General features: G+C 40.4%; 1 protein-coding gene across 5 annotated transcripts in view; it reads right to left on the bottom strand.

The window, feature by feature from the left end:
• LOC6575119 (serine-rich adhesin for platelets) overlaps window positions 1-22,065 on the bottom strand; it is a 53,757-nt gene extending 31,692 nt beyond the window's left edge. For 2 of the 5 annotated variants that reach the window (XM_044008110.1, XM_032727878.2), the window contains exon 1: window positions 21,226-22,065. In XM_044008110.1, coding sequence (XP_043864045.1) covers window positions 21,226-21,713 — 488 coding nt within the window. In that variant the 5' untranslated portion in view covers window positions 21,714-22,065. Of the gene's footprint in view, window positions 1-13,837; window positions 13,939-21,225 lie in introns of those variants that run through there. The other 3 variants (XM_044008111.1, XM_044008112.1, XM_032727879.2) reach the window with 3 other exon arrangements.
• Between the last annotated feature and the right edge of the window lie 5,522 nt (window positions 22,066-27,587).

The following is a 27,587-nucleotide window of genomic DNA, read 5'->3' as shown; positions in this document are numbered from 1 at the left end:
TGTCGGGAGCAACAAAAAAGGACTCCGACTCGGACTGGAGCGCGGATGCCGGTTCACTAAGCTAAGCGATTGTCATTGAGATGAAAGTCACGTAATTTTGTGCTCTTTTTTTTTTTTTTGGCAAAAGTTATGGTTACATTAGAAGGGCTTAGCCCAAATAGATGCCAAAGAGCATAAAGAAACCTGACATACAAATATACAAAGAAAAAAAAATATATATATAAAATAAAAGTTATCGAAAATGTCAAAAGCCAAAATCGTAACAAAATTACAATTTATACTCGGCGTGAAGTCAGTAACTTTTCGTTGAGCTGGACCACCGGACCCTCTCGCATTTTCCAGACGAAAGCATCGGAAAATTTGACTCGCTCACTGCACTGAAGAGCAAAATTATTACAATATAAATTAATGGGTGGCGTGTGCAGCAAAATCGCCAAGGCGTGGCTGCCTGACTAACTGGAAAAAATAAGAGGGAAGAGCGTGAGAGGTGTCAAGCAGAGGGCCAACAAAAAAGAAACACGAAAAACGAAAAAAAAAAAAAAATCGCACCTAAAAGTTTTCATTTCGTATTGCTTGACTCAAGTGTAGACGGCCCACAAATCAAGCCAGCAAAGCCTCGAAGGGGGGAGGAGGGAGGTGGGCGACGCTAGCGAAAAATTGTACGTGCGTAAATTGGCGAGTTGGCCAAAAAGGTTGTTGACTTATTGCCGGCACTGTCGCGCGCGCCATAGCAATAACTGGTCAGCATATAGCAACAACAGCAGCAACACCAACAACAACAACAACAGCAACACTATTACTTATAATTATTTTATTTTTTGGCCATGCTAGGCCTGGCCAACGAGTGCCGTTGCTTGTTGGTCAGTTAGCGTTCCCGTTGCCACTTCCTGCGGCAAGCGTGACAATGTTCAATTACAGCTGCACTTCAGAATTTTAAGTAATTGAAGGCAGCGCGCAGCGCAGCGCACACGCCAACCCGGCGCGCACGGTGGTGCGCCGGCCTCCACCTACAATAAGCCATTTAATTATGTAATGTCCCGAAAATTTATGGCTCAGTCTACTTTGAGCGATTGCGTTAACATTTTCACGCTTTTCACGCTAGCCGAAAATGCCCCACAAATTGATAAAACTGGTCTGTGGACGACTAAAGTCGCCCATTGGCAGTCGTGAAAGTACTCATTAGATTAATCTAGAAAGTAAATAGCTAATGAGGTACCACTAATTAAATCACCAATCAGCCATAGCCATCAATTCCCGATGAAAACATTAGCCTAATGCGCAGGCAAGGCACAGAGCAGCTCTTTGACGGATTGAAAAACTGGGCGAAAAGCGTCTTGGCCCGCTCGAAATTCCATCTCAGCTGAAAGGCAGCTGTGCCAGCTTCGATGGATGCGTGCGTGGGTGGGCGCACATACTCAAAATATATGTGTGTATATGTATGCATGTGTGTGTGTGTGTGTGCATAGTCATATATATCGGGGTCTACCGTTAGCCGGTCTGCCGGCTCGCCGAGTTGTAGCGAGGCGTTTGCCATTTTTGTTTTATGTCTCCAGTTTGGCTGGGCCATAAACTTTATAGCGAAAACTTAATTCAATTTGAGCCATGTGTCAATCAACAGCTGCATTTAAGTGCAAACGCAGGGCTGGCCGTGCCAGTATCTAGCTAAGTGTCAGCCCATGTTGGCAAACATATATTTTAAACAATTTTATTACAGCCTAATTGCATTCATATTCGTGTGTACTTAGTGTGATTGTGTATGTGGCTTTTACAATAATTACATTTTTTTTTTATATATTTATGTAAGTACATATAATATATTTGCATGCGAAAATGAATTAATTTGATCATTTTCACGGAAGGAAAAAAAAAATGGTTAATATTAAATGACAACGCGTTGACATCAGCATATAAACTTTTGATTTAATAATATAATGGTCAAGCTTAATAATAACTTAATAATTTGTTAATATTATTTGTTTCAATTTAAGTGTAGCTATTTTTGAGCATATAAATCAACGTTATGCATAATGAGTTATGGATATATATAAATATACCTATGTATATTCATACATATATACATGTATATATACATAATTGCATGCATTCATATAGACATTCTTACATACATACACGTATAAATATTTGCATGCATTCTTACATACACATACTTGCATAGAATGCGTATTTGCATGCATACAAGCACACACACATACACATACTTATACAAGTAAACCTAAACCTCTTAATCTGAGTTAAATTCATGCGAATCACAGAGCAGAACTCTATCAATATGCTGCAAATTTTTCCAAGTATTACACTCTTCGTCCAGGCATTGTTAATATTCCCCAACAAGGTAGAATAATTTAGCTGTTCCCACTAGTCGAACGGTCAACAGTTGATTGGCTTGAAAACTGGCTGTGCGCCGTTTCATATGAATCGAAGCTCAGCCACATGGCACGGCAGCCTAGGGGCGGGAGGGGGGCGTTGGTGTACTCGTCAACAAACTGTTATAGTTCAGTGTATACGAAACGCTCTGCTGGCTGCCGCAGGCAATACTCAGCACAGTTGGCCACAAGTGGCCCTATGGCTAGATACAATGCGCAGAGTTTGTGGCAGCGCAGCAGTTTTCATATTTGCGGGATTTGGTCGTTTCGAATTGATGCTGCTGGCAAGAATCTATAACGACGCCAACTCAAAAACAAGTAAGAAAGCTCTAGTCGAGACTACTCGACTACGAGATCCCCTGAACCCTTGGAGCAATAGCTATTTCAATAATTTTTCGCGTCTTACAGCTTACACAAGAAACACGCACACACACACACACGCGCACGCACACACAGGCATACATACACATACACACACACACACACACACACACACACATACACAAACAATTACATACATATACACACACACAAGCATAAACACGCATGGGCGGCAGTGAGCGCTTACTACGAGAACTTAATTGCTTAATAACTTTTTTGTGGACGTACGATCATCATGAAACTTTTAGATTATGATTATGACATGGATATGCATGTAATTGCCAAAGCACAAGTCTCTAGTATTTGAAATACGCTTTTTTACAAAAGTGAGGGTGAGGGGGTGAATTTAGAGGTGGGGGGTAAATTTTAACAAAAACCGAAATTGTATAAATTGCATATAAGCATACATTAAAAATTTGGAGACTCTAGCAATAAAGGTGTAGAAGATATAATTTTATAACTGGTTTTCGATAAGGTTTTTTATCGATAAAAAAATATCGGGACGAGTTATCGATTTTTAATGATAAACTTGATATGCGCGCTGTAATTACGAACATTTAAAAAAATTTGAAGTCTCTAGCTCTTATATCTTCTGAAATCGACGCGTTCATACATACGGACAGACGGACAGACGGACGGACGGACAGACGGACAGACGGACAGACGGACAGACAGACGGACAGGGCCAAATCAACTCAGCTCGTCGCCCTGATCAAGAATATATATACTTTATGGGGTCTGCCACGCCTCCTTCTGCCTGTTACATACATTTCAACAAAACCATTATACCCTGATTTCCCATTGAAAATGGGTTCAGGGTATAACAAGAACAAGAACAACAAGAGGCAGACATGGTAAACGAATACATAAGCACGCCCACGCACGCACACTCTAATAATGCTTGAATGCTTGAACGAAATGTTTAGCAGCATCTTCAACAGTGACAAACGGAGAAAGCGGGCAATTTGTCAAAACCACAAAACCACAAGAAAATCACAGGCAATCATCGTCAATTTGCATTTTGTGTGCCGTACACATACACCCTCAACTCACACGCACACACACGCACACACGACATTCACCCGCGCGTACGCATGCCGCGTACAACGCTGCGTATGACGAATGTGTATGCGATTGGGTCGACAACACGCATACGCCCCGTTGGCTTGACGAAAAACTGGCAGGCCGGTAATTGGAAAATCATCCATTACCAGCGGCTAATGGAAACCGAAGCAAACTCTCGCCAAATTCGATTAAGCGTGTAAGCGCCCTGATACCACAAGAATAAATATGTATATATATAAATATACATTGTATATATGGCACGATTTCAATCTCGAGCTTGCATTTCTCGGCGGTTTTTGAGAAATCGACCTGGGCCCAAAGCTGGCCTGGCTGCTTGAGGTCAATAGCTAATTATATAATTCAATTTGGCTGGCACAGTTCGCTCTGCCCCCGCGCTATTTATAAACGCGATTTAATTAAATTCATGCGTCAGCTGCGCCAGTGTCCAAAGCAGCCCAATCAAAAAATTCCAATATTAAAACAAAATGTATAACAATTTTTTTATACGTATTTGTTCACATATTTAAAGTTCCTAAACGTTGACCTTGACTTTTCAGAGAATGTTTTTAGATGAAAACTGCAATAAGACCTTGCACTTTGCCGTTTCGTTTCGAATGTCACAAGCAGTTAAAACATTTCCACGATGTCAAAGTGTTTGCTTCGTTATTTTTACATTTCATTTTTATTTTTTCTTTCATATTTATCAAATATCGATTCGCCTGCTGCGATACCTAAATCAGCCGGCGGGCCAAGGCGAACATGTTGCTCCTGGAAACATAATCTGCAGAGGTTGCAGCAAATTGCACATTGAAATGTGAATAAATACAGAATACTATTTATTTATGCTAAAAAGCTGAGTTTGATGACCACAGTTGCCATCCATATGGCATAATGGGATATTCGATTCGCTTGGGGCGTGAAACGTGAAATGCTTTGACTTTGACCTATGAGAAAATTAAATTCTTTGATGCTGGAGAAGAAGAAAACTGAATTCTGGGTGAAGAAATGTGATTAAAAGAAATTTACAAATAAAAGGAAATAATTAACTTGGATTATTTACTGTAAATTTGACACAATATAGTGGATATCTTAAAGATATTCACGGATACTTCTATGACTGCAGTCATAATCTAGTACATTTTTACTAAACATACAAAGCAGCCGTTATCTAATATAATCTGCTTAGACTCTTATTTGTTATTTATCTTTGCGCTGTAACTAATCCATATAATCCTAGGCTAAACTGCGAAATATGAACGTGTGCTACAGTCGAACAGACCATTTTCTGGAGCTCTGGGCATTAATGTACCCTAGCTGCCATGACTTGGCTAATTGATTAATGTTGAGCTGGCGTGGCAGTGAGTAGCTGGATCGTACAGCAATTAATGAAATCAACAAGGGGCTTTGTGTAGTTCAAATGCGTTTTTTATGCTGTCTCATGCTAGGGACAGACAACAACTTTCCTTCTCTCTATTTGCTCGTCAAATGCTCAACAAACTCCACGATAATGAGTATCATGTAATGCCAGACGCATCCAATTCGCAGGGGCACAGCTGCAGCTGTGCATTGGCAGCGGAACAGCAAATAGTCAACAAAAAAAGTGAATGCCAACAGCGACATGCCACATGCAACAACAGCAATTGCAATGGCAACAAATTAACATTTTTTCATTTGCAACTTTTGTGGCTTGATGTGCGTTGACACTTTTTGAAAATTACAGCCACAAAACAAAATGCGTAATTACAAAACTACAAACTATGCGCGCCAATTGAAGCAGAAACAGAAAAAGTCACGACAGCGAATCGTATTCATTGCGCCCCTGACAGTTGTAAAATGGAAAGGTTATCTTTAACACCGGAGCTGCAGCCGGCAACAAGCAGCGCCAGGCACGCCCCGTGCAGTCAGTGGCAGTGGCTCCTGTGCCCTCCTGGGCCGGACGTCCACGGAGACATTGACTAATGGTCTGGCCAGCGAGCAGCCATAAAAGCATCGCTGCAACAGTCATCGAGGCGATGGCCAAGATGATAATGTTGATAATGTTGCCGATGACAGGGCAGCACTTAACAAGCCGTTAGCCATCAGACGGAACTAAATATAAACGATGGCCATAAAAGCGCTCTTGAGTCTGCAACAGCATTTGGCATCAATTTATCGGGCAAAACTATTTTCAGATCAAAATCAATAAACGTTTTTATTGCAAAGCTGAATGAAATTTATTTATGCATGAGAAGTACTTAAAACAAGTATAACACAATAAGAATTGTGATTAGATTTTAATGAAAATGCAAATCAATCTGGGGTATCATCATATCAATCATATTAGAGAAGACAGCAAATGAATTTCTTTGTCGTCAAAATGTGATTTTTTTTCCTTTGATTTTATTTAGCAGGAACTTCAATTAAAGTCGATTTGAGTTCAATGCTTCCTTTTGTATGCGGCCATTGAGTGCGTTGGTCAGTTCAGCTATTCCAATCATTTTCAAAGGTATCAGGCTCAGAGGCAGACGCTGCACACCAATAAGTGACATCCAGTGCTGAATCAATAGAAATTCCTCAAGTTCTGTGCTCTATGAAAGCTAACGGCATGCTCAGATGCTGAATGAGAGGCAGGTTAAATGAAAGTCAGCTGGAGCTTATTTGAAGCCATACAGAGTTTTGTCCGTTATGCAGCCACATACATACGCAACAGATGGATTGCATTTGCATTTGAAGAGGAAACAGAAAGTCCATCAGGAGCTGCCCATCAGCTGGTTAAATATGCTAATCTACAGCGATCTCAATGTCCTGCGATACGCAGTTGCCTTAGCTGAAGTTTTGCCTTTGCCGTTGCAACTGGGCGTGGCAGTGGCTGGCATTAATGCAACAGCAGCCGCATGTTGACGCAGTTTGATTGGTTTGCCCAGCTGTGGCGTACTCTGGCCGCATGCATAAATGAAGTTTACTTTACTTTTACTCTGCCTGGCTGCAGTTAATGCAGCAGGTCAGGTTTATTTCAGTTTTCTTTTCGTTTTGCTTTCCGTTGTATTTTGTTTTTAGCATCGTGTTAAGTTCCACGACGAGGCGAACCGGTTTCCAGCAGCTGCTAAATGTATTTATAATAATACTATTTGTTGGGGCCCAGCTGAAATTTAAGTGCAGTCCAAGTACCTGGGACTGCACGTGTCTGTGTGTGTTTTTCCGTGTGAGTGTGTGTGGACTTTTACTTTCAGCAAGAGACAGTGCCCTATCCAGCTCAACCCTCTCTATCTCCTCATCTCACTTGAAGCTTGGTCAGCTGCTAGAGGCAACGCGCCCGCATGCCCTTGCACGCATTTCGCCACGAGAATGTTGTCTCTGTGAAAAGAGCTAAATGGGGTTTTGCCCAGCTTCTGGTTGAGTTTTTTGGCAACTATGCTTTTGATGGCTTGATAAACTTTCTCTGCGCATAACTTAGAGTATAAAATAAAAGCAGAGCAACTTTTCGCACTCAGCACCCCGAGCTGAGTTCGACTTCTTGGCATGGCTTAGCTAACTTTATTGTTTCAAGTTTATTGCGCGCCAGGGCTACAAGTGGCTCTTCTCTCTCTCTCTCTCTCTTTCTGTCTCTCTGCACCTTTGGCAAAGTTTTTAGCATTTATAAGATTTTTGCCATCTTCAGAGCATGAACTGTGCTCGATTGCAAATGAAGCTACCAGGCTGTGTGATTGGGCCAATTTAACTGCAGTTCGCTGGTCAGCTAAGGAAAGAGAAACAATTGCAGCGGACTGGGACTGGAGAAACGTGTCTCCGCAATCATTAGAGCATCAAACTGGCCCTAACCGAGACTTGGCCAAGCCCAACTATGGGCCAAAAGCAACGTCAAACCAAAAAAGGCCAACATGCAGCAACAATGCGTCAGTAGAGTAAGAGACAAGCAAAGACAAAGAGAGATAGTTTGTGTGTGTGTGTGCGAGAGTGTGAGAGAGAGAGAGAGAGACACAGAGAACCAAACCATAAAAGGCTAGAGAAGTAGGTTGTTGTTGTTGTTGTTGTGCCTCGCTGAGAAATGGGCAAACGCCTGGGAAATGGAAAAGGAAATGCCCCGTCCGCATATGCTTGACACGGAAAATGCCATCACAATGCATACAAATGCAATCACATAGACAAAACTCAATGCAGCCATAGAGGAAATCAATGTACACAAAAATTACTTTCTTGACTGTAAAGTTTCAAGTGGCTGCCACTAAAGCCAGAGCCAAAAGCGACCAACAGATTGTTGTGCTTTTTGTTTGGCCAACCCACACTCGAGTGCAGCTAGGCCGCCATATAAAAGCAACTCTCAATGCCCGAACGCGACTCAATTGTAATTTGAGTGCTTCCAGTTTTGGCTCCGAGTGTGGGCGCCGCGTGAAAATTGCGTGCAATTATCAAAAGATGAAATCAGCCGCCAACAGTCGAACAGTTGAGCAGTCGAAGAGTCAAAGAGGCAAAATGCAGGCTGCAGCTACTGAACACAAATTTGACTGTCTCTTTCCCTCAGCTTCTCTCTCTCTCTCTCTCTAACTTTGTCTCAGCTGCTCAATGGAGCTGTTGTTGCTTGTTGGTTGTCGTTGGCAAAAAACCAGTTTGACAATGGGTATAAATAAAATTAAGAATGTAAGGAGAACAGCCAAGACGGCATAATGAGTCACAAATACACTGCAATATATGAAATGAAAATATTACAATATTATTTTGACAAATGAAATTCTAGCTAAAGCTTAAGCAATATTTTGTAGTGCAATAATAATAATATATTCTATAACAATAATAATTGTTGTTAATTTTACATAAAACAGAATTTGAGTGAAGAAAGCATATTCATATATTTATATATAACCTCATATACTCATATATGATATGTATACATACATATATCATATATAAGTTAGCTATATAATGTAAGATTCTCAACAAGATTATCAAATCACATTAAAGAGTCGGAGATGCCACCCGCTGGCTGTGAACTGCATTTGCATAAACCCATGTTAATCCATTTTCAGGGTCATTCGGTGTATAAATATCTCCATAAAATGTTAAGTGAAAAACTTTTGAGGCGATTAAGAACTTTAAGAGTTCAACATTTTTTATATGCAGTTCATTTCGATCGATTTTAAATTAGCATTTTAAATGTTATTAAAAAAAACAGATACAGTGAATATTGAAGTAGTTAAATGTAGTTTTCTTTATATATGCCGTCAATCAACTCGTAATAGACCGAATGAATGCTAGAAATTCATTGAATGTTAAGCTCTTACGTACAGTATGTATAAATATACATATATAGGTATATAAATAGCTGACTGGGGCGTGTTACACGAGAGATATTTTAATTATTAAAGAGAAAAGTTCTGAGAGTACAGACCAGTTATGACTACCCTTATAAGTAGAGGTATACCGTCTCTTTAATTATATTGTTGGCATAAGCATTTAGTGTGTGTGTGTGTGCTAGAACTCTGTTTTGACTTCCCAGCTGCATTTGCTACAAGTGATATTGATTTATGGCACTAAGCACATTGATTGTTGTCATTTTAAAGGTCCATTAAGCCATGCGGACAATAATAAATTGAATTGAATGGCTTGTTAGGCGGGCATCTATGTAGTCAAGCTGACAGCAGCAAAGCCTTTAGCGAACTAGTGCTTGAGCACTGCTGATGCCATGCTTAACATGAACAATAACAATAACAACAAGAACAGCAACAACAACAATAACAGTAAGAAATGCCAACAAATATAACATATATGAGTTTCAGTGAAAAACTGTAACAATTTTTCGCAGCCTGTGCGAAAATATATAAAAAATAAAACAAGAAACAATCCAAACATTATTCTGAATTCTCGATTCTCGGTTCTCAATTGAAAAAGCGGCTACAGCTGCGTTTCCGCTGACCGCCTTCTGATTCATCGTTGTCAACTCTCAACCCCCATGTGCCCCCCTCTTCATTCTGCTTGCGACAGCAAAGCGGGAGAGAGAAGGAGAGAGAGACAGAAAAAATAACAAAAATCATCGACTGATTAAAATCAGCCTCGTTTTTTCACTGCTTATTTACAGATCTTTTTTTCCGTCACATTCTCGAGCTGAGTTTCCCAGCGCATTTGGCGCTTTTGAATTTGTCAGAGCACAAAAACAATATTGGCATCTAATGACGGCTATTGACAGCAGCCGCCGCTTTAAGCCACGTTTGTGTATTATTTCAATTGCTTGCTTTTTAATACGATTTAACCAATTCGGGTTTGTTTTGTAAAAGGCAGCGCGATAATTTGAGTTTAATTGCAGTTTGCATGTGTTTGGCCTCACGATCTATGGCCAGAACGGATGTAATTTATAAAGAGCTATAATTTTGTTCAATTTGTGTTCTTTGCGAATGCTAAAAGTTCAGCTAGCATGTCAAAGTTCTTGTATAGAAATCAAGGCAGTCAATGAAATTGAATTCAACCCATTTGAGCTGGATAACACGTGTGAATGCAGAGTGAATAACTTGAATGAGTGCATATTCAACAAGCTCGTAATATGCATGAGAACTGCTATTTAATTATTTAATTAGCTTAGATTACGCAAAATGTTTTTATATTTTCATAAAAAATTTAATTTTATACAACATCGAATGGAATTTAAAAATTTTGAATATTTTATATACTAAAAGTTGAGCTAGCATGTCAAAGTTCTTGTATAGAAATCAAGGCAGTCAATGAAATTGAATTCAACCCATTTGAGCTGGATAACACGTGTGAATGCAGAGTGAATAACTTGAATGAGTGCATATTCAACAAGCTCGTAATATGCATGAGAACTGCTATTTAATTATTTAATTAGCTTAGATTACGCAAAATGTTTTTATATTTTCATAAAAAATTTAATTTTATACAACATCGAATGGAATTTAAAAATTTTGAATATTTTATATACTTTTTTATTTTATTTTTTTTAATATAAATTATTCATCAAATCGATTTAGGAAATTGTTGCGAAAAATGCAATGTAATCATTTCATCATTTACTTTCCGCCCTGCCAATCACATCTCAGGAAAAGTCTTCGCTTCTGGTTCAAAAGAAACAACGATACCAAGAAGTAATTAACATTTTTTTGTACAATTTCATAATTTGTCAATTAATCAAATGTATTGGCCATAATTTCTGCCAGTAATGAGCATTAAGCAAACCCTGCAAATTATGCTAATGCATACTAATGCCAAATGCCAACTGCCAACTACCAATGGGGGCTAAGAGGCAACAACAAGTGAATGCCAGCCACCCACACGATGACACGCGCTAGTGTACGAAGAGGCGACAATGTTGAGACGTGCCCATCATTATCATTAACACTTCCTACACTGTCCGACAGAGATGTCGCTTAGTGCTCACAGCAACTTCATTAGGGGCTTGACTTTCTGCTTTATTGCCTTTCGCATTCGCTGAGCTTTCATCGGCTTGAGTTTTATTGTGGTATCTCATCTCGTTTATCTCTGCGCAGAGTTCTCAGTTGACTTTTTGATGTGGCTCTCGACTTCTCTCGTGCCGTCGTTAAATAACAGTTAACCCAATTTGCATTTGGCTTGATTAGAGATTTCGCCAACTGTCCAATTTCTAGCTAACTGGCCACGCGGCCCCTCCCAGTCGCAGTCAGCTAGAAGTATCTTTTTGGCAATACCTTGGACTTTTGGCCGTTTCTGTGGCAGCTGTTTTTTTTTTTTTTCGTCAGCTGATTAAAATGCAAATATAATAGGTCGAGCCAAAAAATGGGGGAAAATAACTGTCAGTACTTCATGCTTTAATTATAATAAATTACGCATACGCACATTTGGCCGGCGAAAAGTAAATGAAAGCGAACCCTGCTCGAGTTATTTATTTAACGGAAATAGAAAAGCGTCAGGGCAAACGCAAATAACTCCGAATAAAGGAAAGCTGCTGAAAATGATAATGATAAATGTGTTAGCCGAGCAAAAACAGCAAGGCGTTTCTCTAGCCCCCTGGGCGTGGCCACAGGCACCGGCCACAACAGCAAACATCCAGCTACATGAATATGCATAAATGATTAATGAACTCATCTACTGGCTGTTCAATTTTTCGTGATCTTCCCCTTCTTTCGGCAGGCTCATTTTTAAACGAACCGCTCCTGTGGCCCGTGGCACATTTAAATGGTACGTGATGCCAATGGTCAATGCACTCGCACATATACATTTTACTAGCTCACTTATCTAGGCGCTTACCCGGCCCAGTCATGACATAATGCCCAAGAATTCGGATCTAGTGCCCATAAATATCGTACACAAACTGTGCTCATCTGATAAGCTACGTTGCGGCCTTATCTACTTCACGTATTTGACTAAACAGCCGCAAAGAGCCCCAGAAATAATGAAGTGAAGCCTTTGAATTTCAAGTGAAGTGTGAGCAGCATTAATATGAGCAAAAGTAGTTATAATTGGAAATTACAAAGCACAAACTAAGTAGTTGAATTTTAAGTAATTTAGCAAACAGTCTATCAAGTATTTCCCACCTTAACGCAAAGTTAAACCTGTTAAGACTATAGAGAAATAATCTGTAATTTATTCTAATAATAAAATATATATACTTATAAGTACATATTTAATAAGAATGCAGAGAGCACTCTGGCTGCCCGCCAAATTACATGATTTGCTCTCATTTTCAGCCCATGTCATTGATCTTGAAGCAAGTGGAGCTACCTTCGCCGGCAGCTGTCTCAACTCGCCTTGCTGCGAGCCAAGGTCTAAAGTTACGAATGTGCAGCGATATGCTAATTAAATTTGAGCCGCACAATATGAGACGCAGCGCAGCAACGACAAATGTATATAAAAGTAGGTACATATACGTATAAACAGCCGTTACGTATGTATGAGGGCAATCTGTGAGCTATTTAGACAGAAAGCCACGACGGCATTCACAAAATGAAAAATGTGGACGCTTTGTTGGCTCAAACGCCACTCACACCTACAAGATACTTTACTTAACAGATACATTTGTTGTTGTTCAGTTTTGCTGTTGCTGTTGCTGTTGCTGTTGACGCAGCGCTCCATTAGTCATGTCTTGCTAGTGGTTGTTGTTGTTGCTATTCTGTCTACTGTGTGAAGCGCAGTGAGCTCAGTACCTAGAATAAAAGCAACAGCAACAACAACAACATTGCAAATCTGAATCGCCAAATTGCAAATTCATTCAAGTTGATGGACCCATCAAATGTGGTTTGCATATGCGGCTAACGACTGCAATTTGGCACTGGGTAGAGAGAAGTTTTGAGCCGCGTCGGCGGCAGAAAACACAAACAAAAAGCATTTGAGACGTGCGTCGATGTGCGGCATAAGAATTAAGCTGAATTTATGGTATGCCAAGTTCGACAAGCAGAAGGCAAACACAGTCAAGTTAAAGGCAACAACCAACAACAACAACAGCAACAGCAACAGCAACAGTAACAGCAACAATCGCCCAAAGCAGACACATACAATATTATATACATATACAGACAAGGTACACAGCGTAAAGAAATGCAAACGCTTCGGCTCCCTGGACTCCGCTGGGCTCCACTGGAGTGGGTGCATTCGTGAAATGCGTGAGCTGCGTGTGTAATGCGCCTTCAGCAAGCCAAACAGCTAAGCAGCCAAAGACAAAAATACACACACACAAAATACACAAATACACAGATTACATGGCTAGAGAGTTAAAAGATACAAATGCAAACGGGCCGACGCTGTTGCGCCTTTGTTTGCAACTGGATATATTTGTATCTGGAAGTTCGCATTGGAGCTTTAATTAAATTTACACTCGGACCGTTAACATAACCGAATGGCGCATTTCTGGATGCCAACACTCAGCTGGCTGCCAAGTATGTGCAGCAAATGAGGTAGAGAAAATACAACCAAAGTAAAGGCAAAGGTAACGAAAAGAGAAAAAAGAAAATAATAGGAAAATAACTATGAACAAAAAAAAAAGAAAAACAGAACTATAATAATTGCGCAATTGTGCACGTAGAGCAATCGTTGCTCTAGCTGTTCCATTTTACCTTGTGTTATTGAGATACTTTTTGTTGTATCTTGTGGCTGCGGCAGTTCGTGGATTCGCTGAGGTATTCGTTGGGCGATTAATGGCTCTCGCCTCGTGGGGTTAATAATAATATTTTCGGCAAACTTTAATATTTATTTTGCCAATGTCGTTATCTTCTGCTTGGCACACAGAAATTCTTTCGTTTATCTTAAAACTTCCATTCGTTTCATTCCTTATTTTTTTGGTTTAGGTTGTTGTTTTTGTTTTGTTTTGCTTGTGTTCGTTGCTTAGAGGTTAATGTCGCGTCTGTCGCTGCTGCTTGGCATGCATTCGTTTAGGCGGCGTGCGGTATCTGTTAGACACTTTTGTAGCTTATGTGCTTGTATACGTTTAATATCAGTCGAATCGGGGATCATATCAAAAAGATATACGATTTCTGCGGGCGCAGGTAGAAATATACAAATCTTAAACCGGCATCGCACGCATTCACTCGCTCTCTCTCTCTATCTCTCCCTCTCTCTTTATATGTATATATCTTAATCTTAAGACACACACACACTCACATGCTCACGCACCGTTACACAGAGCAACCGTGTGACGACGTCCGCTCAGCTCGAGACGCGTTCGTTGACTGAGCTGCGAGTTGCTTGCCGAGATTTAACGACGCTCGCTCGATTGAAACACCCGATTGAAAGCAACAGGTTGAACATTGAAAGAGCGCGATGCGATCAGTACCTGGCTCAGTCTCTCTCTCGCTCTGCCTCTCTCTCTCGTTGCAGTGCCTACCTGCTACCTGAGGCGCCCTTCTCGCATTATCATTAAACAGAACGCGAACTCCACAGAACGCGACGTCGCCAGTCGCTATCATTTTAATTATGCACTCATGGGAAAGACGAGTCGCATTCTTAATGTTGCTGTTGCTGCTTTTGTTATTATTATTATTGTTGCTATTTTCGTGCCTAGCTGGCCAGTGTAAAATTCTGTTCACGGGAAACGCGAAAAAGTTCCCAAAGTGATTTCTGCAGCATATTTTCATACACTGCCACAAACAAGGTGTTTATCCATGCTGACTGCGTTTGCCGAAAGTGTTAATAATTGTTATCTAATTAAGGTTGATTGGCATTTAAATAAATAAAGTTGAATAACGCAAAAATGAAACGATTATTGGTTGCTTGCATTATTTATTTGAATAAATTAAATGAAGAGGAGAAATCCGAATTTGAACATTGTTTTAATTTAATTAAAATATATATAACAAAAAATTATATATACGAGATATTTGTTCTGGTACAGAAAAATAAATAATAAATGAAGATTTTGTCATCTATGTAATTTTTTTATTTTATTCAAATATATATAAATAAATTAAAATAAAAACAATAATAAAATAATCAAATTAACAAAAATATCAACGAACCTGTTTCTTATTCTTAATGCAAATATAAATAATATGAGCAATATTTGTATATTCATTGCCAATCAATATATTCACTTAAATACAATTGTATTCATTTATTTGACAATAAGCTTTGCCGTAGTGTATTCAATGAGCTTAATGGGTTCTTATCTTGACACTCAGAGACATTCATTTGTTCGCATGCGAGCTTCCACAAAGCTGACGTTGCGGCTGTTTGAGCAGAAAACATGTCACGACAGCGCTTAAAGGCATCATAATTGTTTAATAACATTTAAATAGTGTAGTTTAATTGGTTAGCCACATGCGGGCGCCTAAGGCAACATAATGCGGCAACGTGGCTTGCTGAGCCCGGTGGCAATTGTTGCCGTTGCTCGATATATTATAATTGTTAAGGTGACAGCCGAAAAGCATGCGCCATATGGCCATGTGAGGAGTGCGGCGTATGCGGCACTAATTGGCGGCAGCCGTTGTCTTTCACAGAGTCGCAGAGTCGCCATTTTGCATATCGTATGTTGCATGCTTTCAGGCATGGATAAAGCCGGCTGCCTTTAAGCCGGAGGGAAGGACACGGCCCGAGTTAATAAGGCGGGCGCATTGGACTGGGGTAAATGGGGCGGGCTTATGCATTAAGCGCCAATTAAGAAGCTTGATGGCCAAACTTATTGAGAGCCAACAGCAAAGAGCGCAAGCTGAAAAGCCAAAAACAAAAATATAATACTAACGGAATAAAAACAGATATTACGAGGCGTTTTAAAGACGCAGCTCGTGTAACAGCTGACTGCACGAAAGTTTGATAAACAGAAGCAAAGTTTTGGGGCACCCCGAACGTTGGTCAGCGTCGCCTAGCAGCCAAATTGTAATTAAAAGTAATCAAAAGCATTAGCAAGTGAAATTTGCAAAGCAGAGCAGCCCAGGCCACATTCACCAACAACAGAGAAAAATAACTAACCAAGAGCCAAGAGCAAATGGAGCCCTTGCGCCAATGTGTTGGAGTTTGTGGGTCTCTTAAGATGGAAGCGTGTCACGAGGCACCTGAAGGAACAAAGTGAAAATGAGGAAACGAGCAAGCTATTATAATAAAACTCTCTTTGAAAACATAGAAGAGATTAGGTCTAGAGATAATCAGAGATATATTCTAGAGTTATTTTGAAATAAATTATATTTTATAACGAAACTAAGTAAGTTAAATATTTATTTAATATCATATTGATAATTTTATGTAATAATAGTTATTGCTAAAAAGTAAAGGTATATAATCATATTGAGAAAAGAAATGCCTACTCCCAGACTATATTGACCAAAATTCCAAGTTTCTCACCCTCTCTCTGTCTCTCTCTTACAAATTATTTAAGAACAATAAATATTAGCTTTTGGTTATCTTATCATTATTACAATAGACTGCATAATTGTTCGCTTAGGCAAAGTACAACTATCAATAGCACTTTAAGCACAGCAAACTTGTTCTCAAGGTGTAAGATTGCCTTATATATTTGCTTAAGCAACGACTTCACACATATTTCTGCTCAGGTGCGCGCTGCTCCTATTTCCTTTTCAATGAAAAGCAGAGTCGACGGCGAAATCTGAACTTGAGCTGTGCCAGTCACGTTTGGCTGAGCTGTGCTCGTGTCACGCTCCGCTCTCGACTCGGCTGGAGTCGTCTCAAGGCACACAAAGTGGCACATAATCAAATGCCAGCAGATGAAAATGAAGGAATGAAGTGGAAGTGCGTAAAGATGGGTGCAGGGGCAGACGGGCAGACAGGCAGCTGGGCCGAGGGGCCGAGGGGCAGACGAGCCGCGGCTCAGTTAATAAAGTTCTAAGGCAACAGCTAATTTTAATTTAGTTAAAAGAAATGACAAACACAGGAATCTTTAGATACACACTCAAAGGCATGCCTGAATCCTGGCATGGAAATAAGATAAGTTTACGAGAAGCTCATTACGCGGCAACAGATGCAGACGCCAAAGGCCTGCAGCAAAAGGCATCAACATTTCGCTTGTTGCAACAAAGGAATTTGAGCCAAATCATGGAGAGCTCAACTTCAAGGCTGGCCAAGATTGATGGACCGTTCGAAATAGCGAGAGAGAGAGAGAGAGAGATAGAGGGAGGGCGAGAAGACCGTCTCTATATGAAATTGGTATCTATTACTGTTATCTCGGCCCACCTGTCTGCTGTGGACAGGTGAGCAACACATCATACACACATCCATTATATATATTGTATATGCCACATGCTACAAATGAGCGCGATAATTGCGTTACCTGGTTACTTGGCCACTTGATGAAGTGTCGCGTGTGTCCTGTTGCCCTCGAGCTAAGCTTAATTTATTATGATTCATTGCCCTGATGCATTGGATTGATTTCATTAGCCTCAACTTGAAGCAATATTTCGTCTTTTTATAGAAAATGATTTAATGCATGAACTGAATCCCTGTTCATCTCGATTTAACTTTCTTAACCAACTCACATTTGTCGTCCATTGTCCGAGCTGGCACTTGGCAAAGTTTTTCCTATGCAAATTCGATATCTGATGACTCATAAAGCCTGAACTCTTAATGGTCCCATATAATACAAGTTAGGGCAGGTTGTAAATTTTAAGTGCCCAAGTTACTATTTCCAGGAGTTGTCGCGAAATGCTAAGGCGAGCAGCCAGAAAATTAATTACTTTTAGTTAATGACAGCTCTATGTTAATGGCAACACGGCTACTGATTAATACGATAATGAAATGGCAAACATTTAAATGCTGCTCCAACTCCGACTCCAACTCCAACTCCAGCTCCAACTGGCAGACGGTGCTCGCCAATCGAATGATCCTGAGTTCAGCACCCGAAGGCAGCAATATTGTTCATTCATCATCTTCCATTTGTGGGCGGGCGTCATTATTGGCGCCTTACTCAATATAAGTTCCACCCACGCCCACTCGTCGGGGGTATTATGAAAGCATTATTTGTTGGCACAGCTGAGCCAGGGACAGCAAACGTGGCAGCAGCAGGCTTTGTTGTCAAGGCATCATCTGACCTATTGCCGGCTATTTTGAGCTCGCACCGCTCACTGCTGGTCATCAGCTCCAGTGGCGTTTTTCAATTTAGCCATTTCCGTTGCACACACACACACACACACACACATACACAGCATGATTAAGCAATCAGGGCCGCCTTAAAGGCGGCCACATTTTAACTAAATCAACGCCCGAACGGAAAGCAATGCCTTGGATTTATGTGCACATTATTTGCACTGGCTGTGTAATAGAAATCTTTATGAGTTGGCACTAAAATAAAATAAAATAGAAAACAGCAGAAGAGAGAAAAAAAAAAAACAAATAACTTTGTGCCACATGAGGCATTAAGTCGCATTAAGTGTTTAGATTGTAAGCTACTTGTATACCATGCCGGAGTACATAGAGCTCATGCTGACGGCTCTTTAATTGAAGTGAGATATACAAGTCGCGCTTGCTCTATTTGCTGTCAAATTTATGATGGCTCTGGCTTTAGTTTGATAAATGTGAAATTCGAAATAAATTGAAAATTGATATACCCCAAATATATTTTGTATTTCTATAAGGGACTCTGCTAGAAGAAATATTAATAATAAGATGTTTGTCACTCGACAATCTAACTAATTTATTCTTAAATTACGGCAGCTTACTCTCAATCCTAGTGACAGGGCATCTCTCAGTCAATCATTTTAATATTAGCATAAACAATGTGAGACCCAATCAAGTAAAGGGTTTCATTTTATGGTTCAAAATGAACAATTTTTATGCCATACTAAACCCCTTAAATATATAATATGTAGTGAGACACTCTTCAGGAAGCTATGGTATATGGTTATTTAATATTTTTCAATTGATTACTTACATGTCGCCATAAGTCGCCATTAGAGGGCTAACCCAATACACAAACTGTGTATCGAGAGCTGGCTAAAAGCAAAAACATGTCGACACGAAACTAAAATACATACATCAAGTACAATCAAATTGAGCTCAATTTTGCAGAAAATCATGTTCATTTGCAGTACAAAACGAAATGAAAGCAAAGCTGAATGCGAGAGAGAGAGAGAGACAAAGAGAGAAGACTATATTAAACTTAACCGACTACAAGTTAGTCTATATGCAACCAGAAAATCTTTAAGCTGTCTGATGATCTAAAAATTAATCAACTATAATTTCAGGAAAACTAGATAAAAATTGTGGACAACAAAAGAAAGAGACAGAGAGAAAGAACGGAGAGTGTGAAAGCAAAATAGAGGATATGCGAATGTGTTCCTTAACGCCTTTCAGCAATCGCATAATACCCTTTCTTACACCCTTTCAATGGCTCTAACGCACATAAAATGCGAGTCTTCTGTTGGCCTAGGTTTTGGAAAATGGCTAACAAACAATGTAAACCTTACACGAATGGAGCGTAAAATGTCAGATGCGTTTGATTTAGGTTCGGGCTGGAGAACAATGATTTCTTGTGAATAGAAACGTTCGCCTCGCAAGTGACATAGGGGATCCCATTGAACAAAAGCCGCTTAAACGAAGCGAAAACAATTTTTCGCGCATATCAAGTGAATGCCACAGGCGGCAAAAGGAGCTGAGCTGTGCCTTGAGCCGAAAACTGCCATTGGGCTTCAGCCTGAGTTTATGTGGGGGGAGGGGTCGCCAGAGGCATGCGCGTTATTTGTCGCACAGAAGCCGCAGCTTCAAGCACACACACACACATATGTCACACACGCACACGCGAATATCAAGGTAGTAAATTGTGGCTTTACGCAAGTTTGTGGCGCTTGCATCTCGGCAAATTTAAGAAACTCACAGCGCAGCCACTTGGCCATCACTAAATGCATTAACGCCAGATATTTTATGTGTGTGTGTGTGTGTGTGTGCGGGTGCGTTGGCTGCAGCAGCAGTCTGGCTTTTTGTGTTGCAGCTGGCAAACAGCGCTTTCGACATTTAATTAAAAAATCATACGAGCACACACACACACACGCACATGGGAGCACACACGCACTCAAAGCCAAAAGCAAACTCTGTGTATTGCATATAATTATGGCTTAATGGTTCAGGCATTTCGTGACTTTTAATTAAGTCAACATTAAAGGATGCGCAGAACAAAGGCGAAAGGTGTGTGCCCAAAGCAGATAACATTGATTAAAGTATCTTTAAAAATTGCAATCATTAAATTAATCAGTTGATGCGGCTAAATGCCAAACAATTATACAAATTTAAATTAAACTTCCTTAAAAATGTTTTATCTTTTCACTTTTTCTCTCTTCAACAACTATTAGTTTAAAAAATTAACAATAATTAATAATTTCAGCTTCGTATTTCTTGAGAGATGGAAGACTTCTATCATTCCACATTGGCTAGCGCTTTCAGTTAACTAATATGAAGCAGCATCGCTCTATTTTCAATTTAAAGCTGCAACGAAAAGCAATTAAAACCGGCCAAAAAGTGTTGGCCACAGGCAACAGACAAACAGCCCAAGCGCTGAAGTCAGTGAAGTCCGAGTGAATTGGCTGGCTTTGATAGCCAATATAGCTGGCTTACCTTGCTGCGACAAGTGCCAATAACCAAAATAATATGACTGCACGGAAATACTCACTCAGGCAGCTATAAAGCCCGAGTGAGGCCGGCATGGGGGATAGTTAAGCCGTTAAGGGCAGACCGAATGGTCAGGTTAATTGGCTGGAACAGCAGCACCACTGCAATGAGCAGCTGTTTATATCAGTGTGGTGAGGGCGCCCGGAAACCCTGATGATAGAGCAGCCATTTACACAGATCATTTCATCTGATATATATTCGTTCTTGAACTACTTTAAGAGCGCTTCTCTGCCAAGCATAATCCAAATCCAAGTTGCAAGTGGCAATTCAACTTAAAAGCAAACAAATTAAATGATAATTCAGCTTCGAGTGCCTTTCAAGCGTCCTTTTCGGGATATTTGTACAGTAAGGCTGCAGCATTAGGCCAGGTCGTTTTCAATTAGGGCTAGTTGCTGGTACTCACATTATCCTGGTGGCATCGCGCTGCCGCACCGACTCATCCCGATTGAGCACTTCAATGATCATCTTCCGCTCGTTTTCCGACAAATTTTCGAGCACCTGCGACGTCGCCACGGCCAACTCGGGGCCCAGGGCATCGATGGTCTCGCCCGGTATGCTATCGGTTCCCACGTCACTCGTTGCAGTGCTGACGCCGCCGGACATTTGCCCAAGCCCAAAGCCGCTTGGCAGCATCCCGCTCGACATGCTGCCCATGCCCATGTTCATGCCCATCTGGAGGCCGCTTACGCCTAAGCCCGACGCCGAGCCAGCACTGCCGTTGGCTGTTGCATTGCCGCTGCTGTATTGCAGCATGTTGTTGCTGTTGGGCTCACCAGCTGCCGCTGCTGCTGCGGCGGATGTTGCAGCTGCCACGCGGTGCTTGTTGTTGGCGTTCTGCGTGGACGTGGGCGTGGGCGTGGGCGGTAGGCGTGCACTGCGTCCACTTGACATACTATACAGGTTCACGGAGTTTTCCTATTTGCTGTCCTTTGAGTTTCGTTTTATGTAGCTGCCTGTGTGTCTGTGTGTGTGCGTGTATCTGCGTGTATCTGTTCTTTGGGAGTGTGTGTGGGCTAGCCTTTCTTGTTTTTTGCGCCGCTGTCAACTGCAAGATCCCCAAACACACTCCAAGAAGCCGATTCGGTTGCCGCCTTTGTCTGTTCAGCTTGATATTTGTTTTTGTTGTTATTGTTGTTGTTGTGTTTGAAGCTGTGGCTTACTTTTTTTTTCTTCTACGAAATAATACCGCAGTGCTCACAGGATCGCATAACAGTTGCTGCCTTGTTGTCTATCAATTTAAAACCTGTAAAATACGTAAAAGGCTGACAATTATTTATCATAAAATATTTTCAAAGAGTCGAAATTTCTAGTTGAAATCGAATGACTGAAATATATATCTGCAGAGTTAAGCAGCGTTGAATACATTTATTGTTCTCTTTTCACTTTACCCTTGACATATTCCTTATAAAAGTATATATTTTTCGTTTTTGATTACTTTAAAATTTTAAAAACTTCAGTTATAAATATAATAAACAAGTTTTTATCTTTAGTAGCAATATAATCTTCCTTTGCACTCAACTTTCCAGCTCTACAATTTCAAGTTTGCATCTTAAGATGCACTTAAAGTCGTTAGCCAAAAATGTTGCATACCTTTGGGGGCAATTTTAGTACAATTTAGGTGAGTACCCAGAATCGTAGCAATGTGCAATTTCTGGTTCATTTACAGACCTGAATTCATTTCCATTAGATTACTACGTTACTCTGCAAGTTGCTTTGGGGCAACCAGAACTGTTTTCTTTAAATTCCCTGAAGTGCGTTCTTCAGTGCCAAAATCTGAGGCACAGCGGAGCCCAAAGTGCAACTGGGAAGTCCAGCAAAACGTTTGACATTTCGAAAGGAAAATTCAGTTATAATATTAAGCATATCAGTGTGCTGCAAAAATAAAAAAATAAATAAAAAAACCAAAACCAATACAAAACGGAAACTAAAAAAAAAAAAAAAACAAGTAAGAAAGCTCTAGTGGAGACTGCCCGACTACGAGATCCCCTGAACCCTTCGAGCAACTGATATTTCAATAATTATTCGCATATGCACACATACACGCACACACACAGACATACGTACGCACGCATAAACACGCATTGGCTGCAGTGTTGGCTTACTATAGGAACTTAATTGCTTAATAACTTTTCTACTGGATGAACTATCTACATGAAACTTTCAGATTATGAATATAGCATAGATTTTCATGTATTTGCCAAAGCAAAAGTCCCTAGTATTTGAAATACGCCTTTTACAAATGTTAGGCTGAGGGGGTGAATTAGAGGCGGAGGGTAAATTTGGACAAAAACCGAAATTGTATAAAATCCATATAATACATATATACATAAAAAATTTGGAGACTCTAGCTTTAAAGATGTAGAAGATATAAATTTATTACTGGTTTTCGATAGTGTTTTTAATCGATAACAAAATAACGGGGTAAGTTATCGATATTTAAAACAAAACTCGATATGCGCGTGCTATACACGGACCTAGGAAAAAAATTCTAGTCTCTAACTCTTATATCTTCTGAGATCGACGCGTTCAAACATGTGGACAGACGGACGGATGGACGGACAGATGGACAGAGCTAAATCGACTCAGTTCGTCGCCCTTATCAAGAATATATATACTTTATGGGGTTTGCCACGCCTCCTTCTGCCTGTTACATACATTTAACAAAACCATTATACCCTGATTTCCCATTGAAAATGGGTTCAGGGTATAAAAAAAAAAAAAAGCACAACACACGCACACACAGAGAGCGAGAAAGAAAGAGAAACACGTCCACAGTATGTGGCAGTCGAAAAAATTTCATGTTGCGTAGATTGACGGTTCGTTGTGGCAACCACAACGAGCTTGAACGTTAGTTAGCAAGCTCTCGTGGGTGTGTGTGTGTATGTTTGTATCTAACGTCTGATAACACATACGCATATGCCTGGGCTTCCATTAAAAACGAATTACAATGTCAAACATAAATTGGAAAGCAAGAAAAAACAAATGATAAATTGCAATAAAACTGGAACAACTGTTTAATTAACGTTAAGCATATTTAAATACAAATAAGAGCCCTCTTAATGCATTGTTAATAAATTACGGCTAATATTGCCTCAATTTGCCAAAGCTGGCAATTATTACGCCAATAAATTGAACGAACTGTATTTTAATATTCAAAAAAAAAAAAAAAAAAAAAAGGTTTACTTGTATTTATTGAATAAATATATTTTATTGTACATAAAAAAAGTATTAATTTGTATTTATTGAGCGCTTAAGTGTAAGCATCTTTTTTTTTTTTTTTCATTTAATTAAAATTAAAATTTTAAATATGTTTAAGTAAATAAAAAACAAGGACATGAGTGTAAAGTGTAATTTTCATTTATTGTAAATATATTTTAAAGGAAAACTGAAAAAAAAAACATCGTAAATGGATCTTAAGGATCTTACTGAATTTCCTAGAATATTTATGAAAGTTTTCCCTTCTGTCCAAATACCAAGAAGGAAGCTCAGCTGAAAAGACTTTACCGAGTCTTAAGAGCGTAGCCCAAACAAATGGTTGAAGAAACTAATTTCAAGAAAAAGAGAATACAAATTTGAATTGAGAATTTCTTAAAATTTTTACAACATTTGGCTTAAAGGTGAAAGTCTCTCTAAGGTGAATATCATGTTATACCCGAAGGCTTCACACAACTGTGTGAGGCTTACTAAAAATGCCGCTACTTCATAGTTACCTGCATAGCTTTGCAAAATTAATTAAAACGCTATAAATAAACTGAAAACTAGCTAGGAATGCACTGCCCACACAAACACAAAAACACACACACACACACAGAGACAAGCATCCCTACATACAGTCGTACGGTTAGCCCTAGGCTTTAACGGGAACCAGTTAGTTTAAAAAAGGAGAAACAAAAATCAATTTAATGTGATGAATGTGTGGGCATATGCGAGTGAGTGCCTGTTACAGCTATACACAATCGCACGTGTGTGTGTGTGTATGTGTTTGTGCCACACAAAGTTACAGTAACTGAAAGAACAATGACAGCAGCAACAGTCAAGAGACATTTAAATGACAATGACAGTTTAACTGTGCCACCAGCCGAGGCACAAAAAGGGACCTCAAACAACAATCAGGAGCCACGGCCAAGGGGGCGGAACGGAAATGGAATATACCAGAGCGCTTGCATGCAAGGTCCAACTGTTTTATCGACTCTCACACACACACACACACAGACTTGTGATTAAAGCGGAAATGCTGTTGCCGTCGTCGCTGTAACGTTACCTAGCACAGCGCCCACTGGAAACGTGAATGAACAAAGTTGAAAATTGAAAATGCCTTACAGATGAGCGCGCGCGGGTGTGCTACGTCTGCATGTCTGAGTGTGTGCGTGTGTGTGGGTGTGTGTGGGTGTGTGTAACGTCTGACTGACGGCAAAGACATGCAATATCAATTGAAAGGCAGCAAAACGCGCCACACTCGACACTGGATGCTTAGGCAGCAGGCATCCTGAATCCGCAGAGCGAGAACGGGACAGGACAGGACAGGAGAGGATGCGACGAAGCTGACTGCCTATTATCCTGACGCCTCGATGATGGATGCGCAGGCAGCATCGCATGAGCAACAGATCCGAGAGCCGAGGGGGCCCCCTCGTGCCGTGACTGCGTGTGGGGCAAATGTAATTAAGCATTTGCACGCCGCCAGCCCGAAGACAGCGTGTGCCATCCGGGCTCATCCGTTGCACAGCGCTTGTCTTATTGAAAATATGAAAGATGCACACGCATGCAATAAATGGAGCACAATGGCATTATTGTTATTGTTGGCTCTGATGGCTGGGATAATGGCATCCATTTCACATCACACTTGCTGAATTTTCAATGAAGCTCACCTCACGTAATGTGCAACAAGCCGACACACAAATTAAGCACATATCTGCACAAAAATATCCATTTGAAGGCTCACTTTAACAAATGCGTTGCCATACTGTCATGAAATGTCACAGGACAAGTCCCAGGCGCTCGGGCCAACTAGGTTATTTTTAGGCCAATCCAGTGGCAGATGAGCTAGTTGCTGGTAATTGAATCGAACTCGAACACACAAGTCAATTTCAGTTAGCAGGAAGGCATCAGGCATCAGGCAACAGGCAACAGCAGCAGGCAGCAGGCAGGTTAAAAGTTTTCGCTTTGAAATTTAAATGCACATTGCTCATACGTCATGTTGTACAGGCGAAAAAGGTAAAGGCCTGAAAGGCAAGAGTAACAGTAACATCAATAGCAACAGCAGCAGCAGCAACAGCAGCAGCAGCAGCAGCAGCAGCAGCAGCAGCAGCAACAGCAGCAGCAACAGCAGCAACGGCAGCAGCGACAGCGGACATCATGAATAAACAAACGTATGGAAATAGAGGCAACATATCAGTGTCACTGTCAAATATGTATGCAGGCAAGCATCAGCATTGTAGAATCTGTGCAAATACGACTGGGTCAATGCTAAAGCATCGGAAGTAATGTTGACAATGTCGACAGCAATGCCAAAGTGCTTGCTGTTGTGTTGCTAAACGGTAAAAGAAACGAAGAAGCCGCCCAGAAGGCAAACAAACAGGATACAAAGCTGATATCAATTGAATTGTGACAGAGGAGAGCACAGAATATATATTTATTTCGTTTACCATAAATGACATCCCATATAAAAATGTTTTAAAACGAATACATATAATACATAAATAATTTATTTATGCAGTCATCGCTAGCTGGAAACTACGAGAATTCGGCCCACCAAGCTACAGGCCACTTATATAAGAAGGTCATAGTTGACAGACCCATTTAAAAATAGTTGGCTTTTAGCTAATTAGCTTTTAGCCACTTTGGTATGATGTTTCGTGAGCACATTTTGTTGTTGTTGTTGTATCATAAATGCTTACAATATTTTAATCAAGAACTTCACTTAAAAATGATTAAACAATTTAGGTCAGATTCTGTTAAAAATATTCCTGGAAATACTTTACTAACAGAAGCAACTATATAAGTATTTAATACCTTGCAAAGTCGACCCCTAAGACCTACGTGCCAAACACTCTGAATTCCAGAGGCTTAAAAACTTGACTTGGCAACTGCACACTCAACAATTTCAGGCAAACAAGTCGAAAGGAAAGAGCTCACTCGCAACGGCTAGAAGAGTATTAAGTACAGGAACACCACAAAGCTATAATCAATGTCAAGTCGTTTAGCAAAAACTCTGACAAATATAGACTCACTTTGCTCAACAATGTGTGTAATAGCATATTGTCAGCATGTGTGTGTCTGTGTATGCGTGTGCAGTGCTGTTGCGCTTCCCTGCCCTCGTGTGAGGGTCTTAAACTCAGCTCAAATGGCGCATATATTACATACTATAAAATAAACGTTAGGCATTGCTACAAATGCACGCACACTCTGCCACCCTCTTTCCCTCTCAGACACACACACACAGACATGCCTCATAGACAGACAGGCTGCTCTTTACCGGTCTCATTCATAAGTATCTATGGATAACTTGCTGGTGTCAAGTGCTTGTCGACAAGCTTGTCGCTGACACGGCCTGGTCTACTTTAAGTTCCAGCTACGCGACTCGACCGGTGGGCGTGAGGGGCGTGCGGAGGTGCTGCGGCAGCCGCGTCAAATAAAGACATGTGAGGCGCACGAATTTATGGCATGAGCTGAAGATAGAATCTGAAATACGCATAGGCCGTGCGGCCATTAAATTCAAGCAATCATGTTTTATTCTAATCAAATTGCCTATTTGTGTGTAAATTGTGT

The sequence above is a fragment of the Drosophila mojavensis genome, unplaced genomic scaffold (genome assembly GCF_018153725.1).
Source record: "Drosophila mojavensis isolate 15081-1352.22 unplaced genomic scaffold, ASM1815372v1 contig_231, whole genome shotgun sequence".
NCBI classification, from domain to species: Eukaryota; Metazoa; Arthropoda; class Insecta; order Diptera; family Drosophilidae; genus Drosophila; species Drosophila mojavensis.
This window is presented reverse-complemented; position numbering and strand designations above follow the sequence as displayed.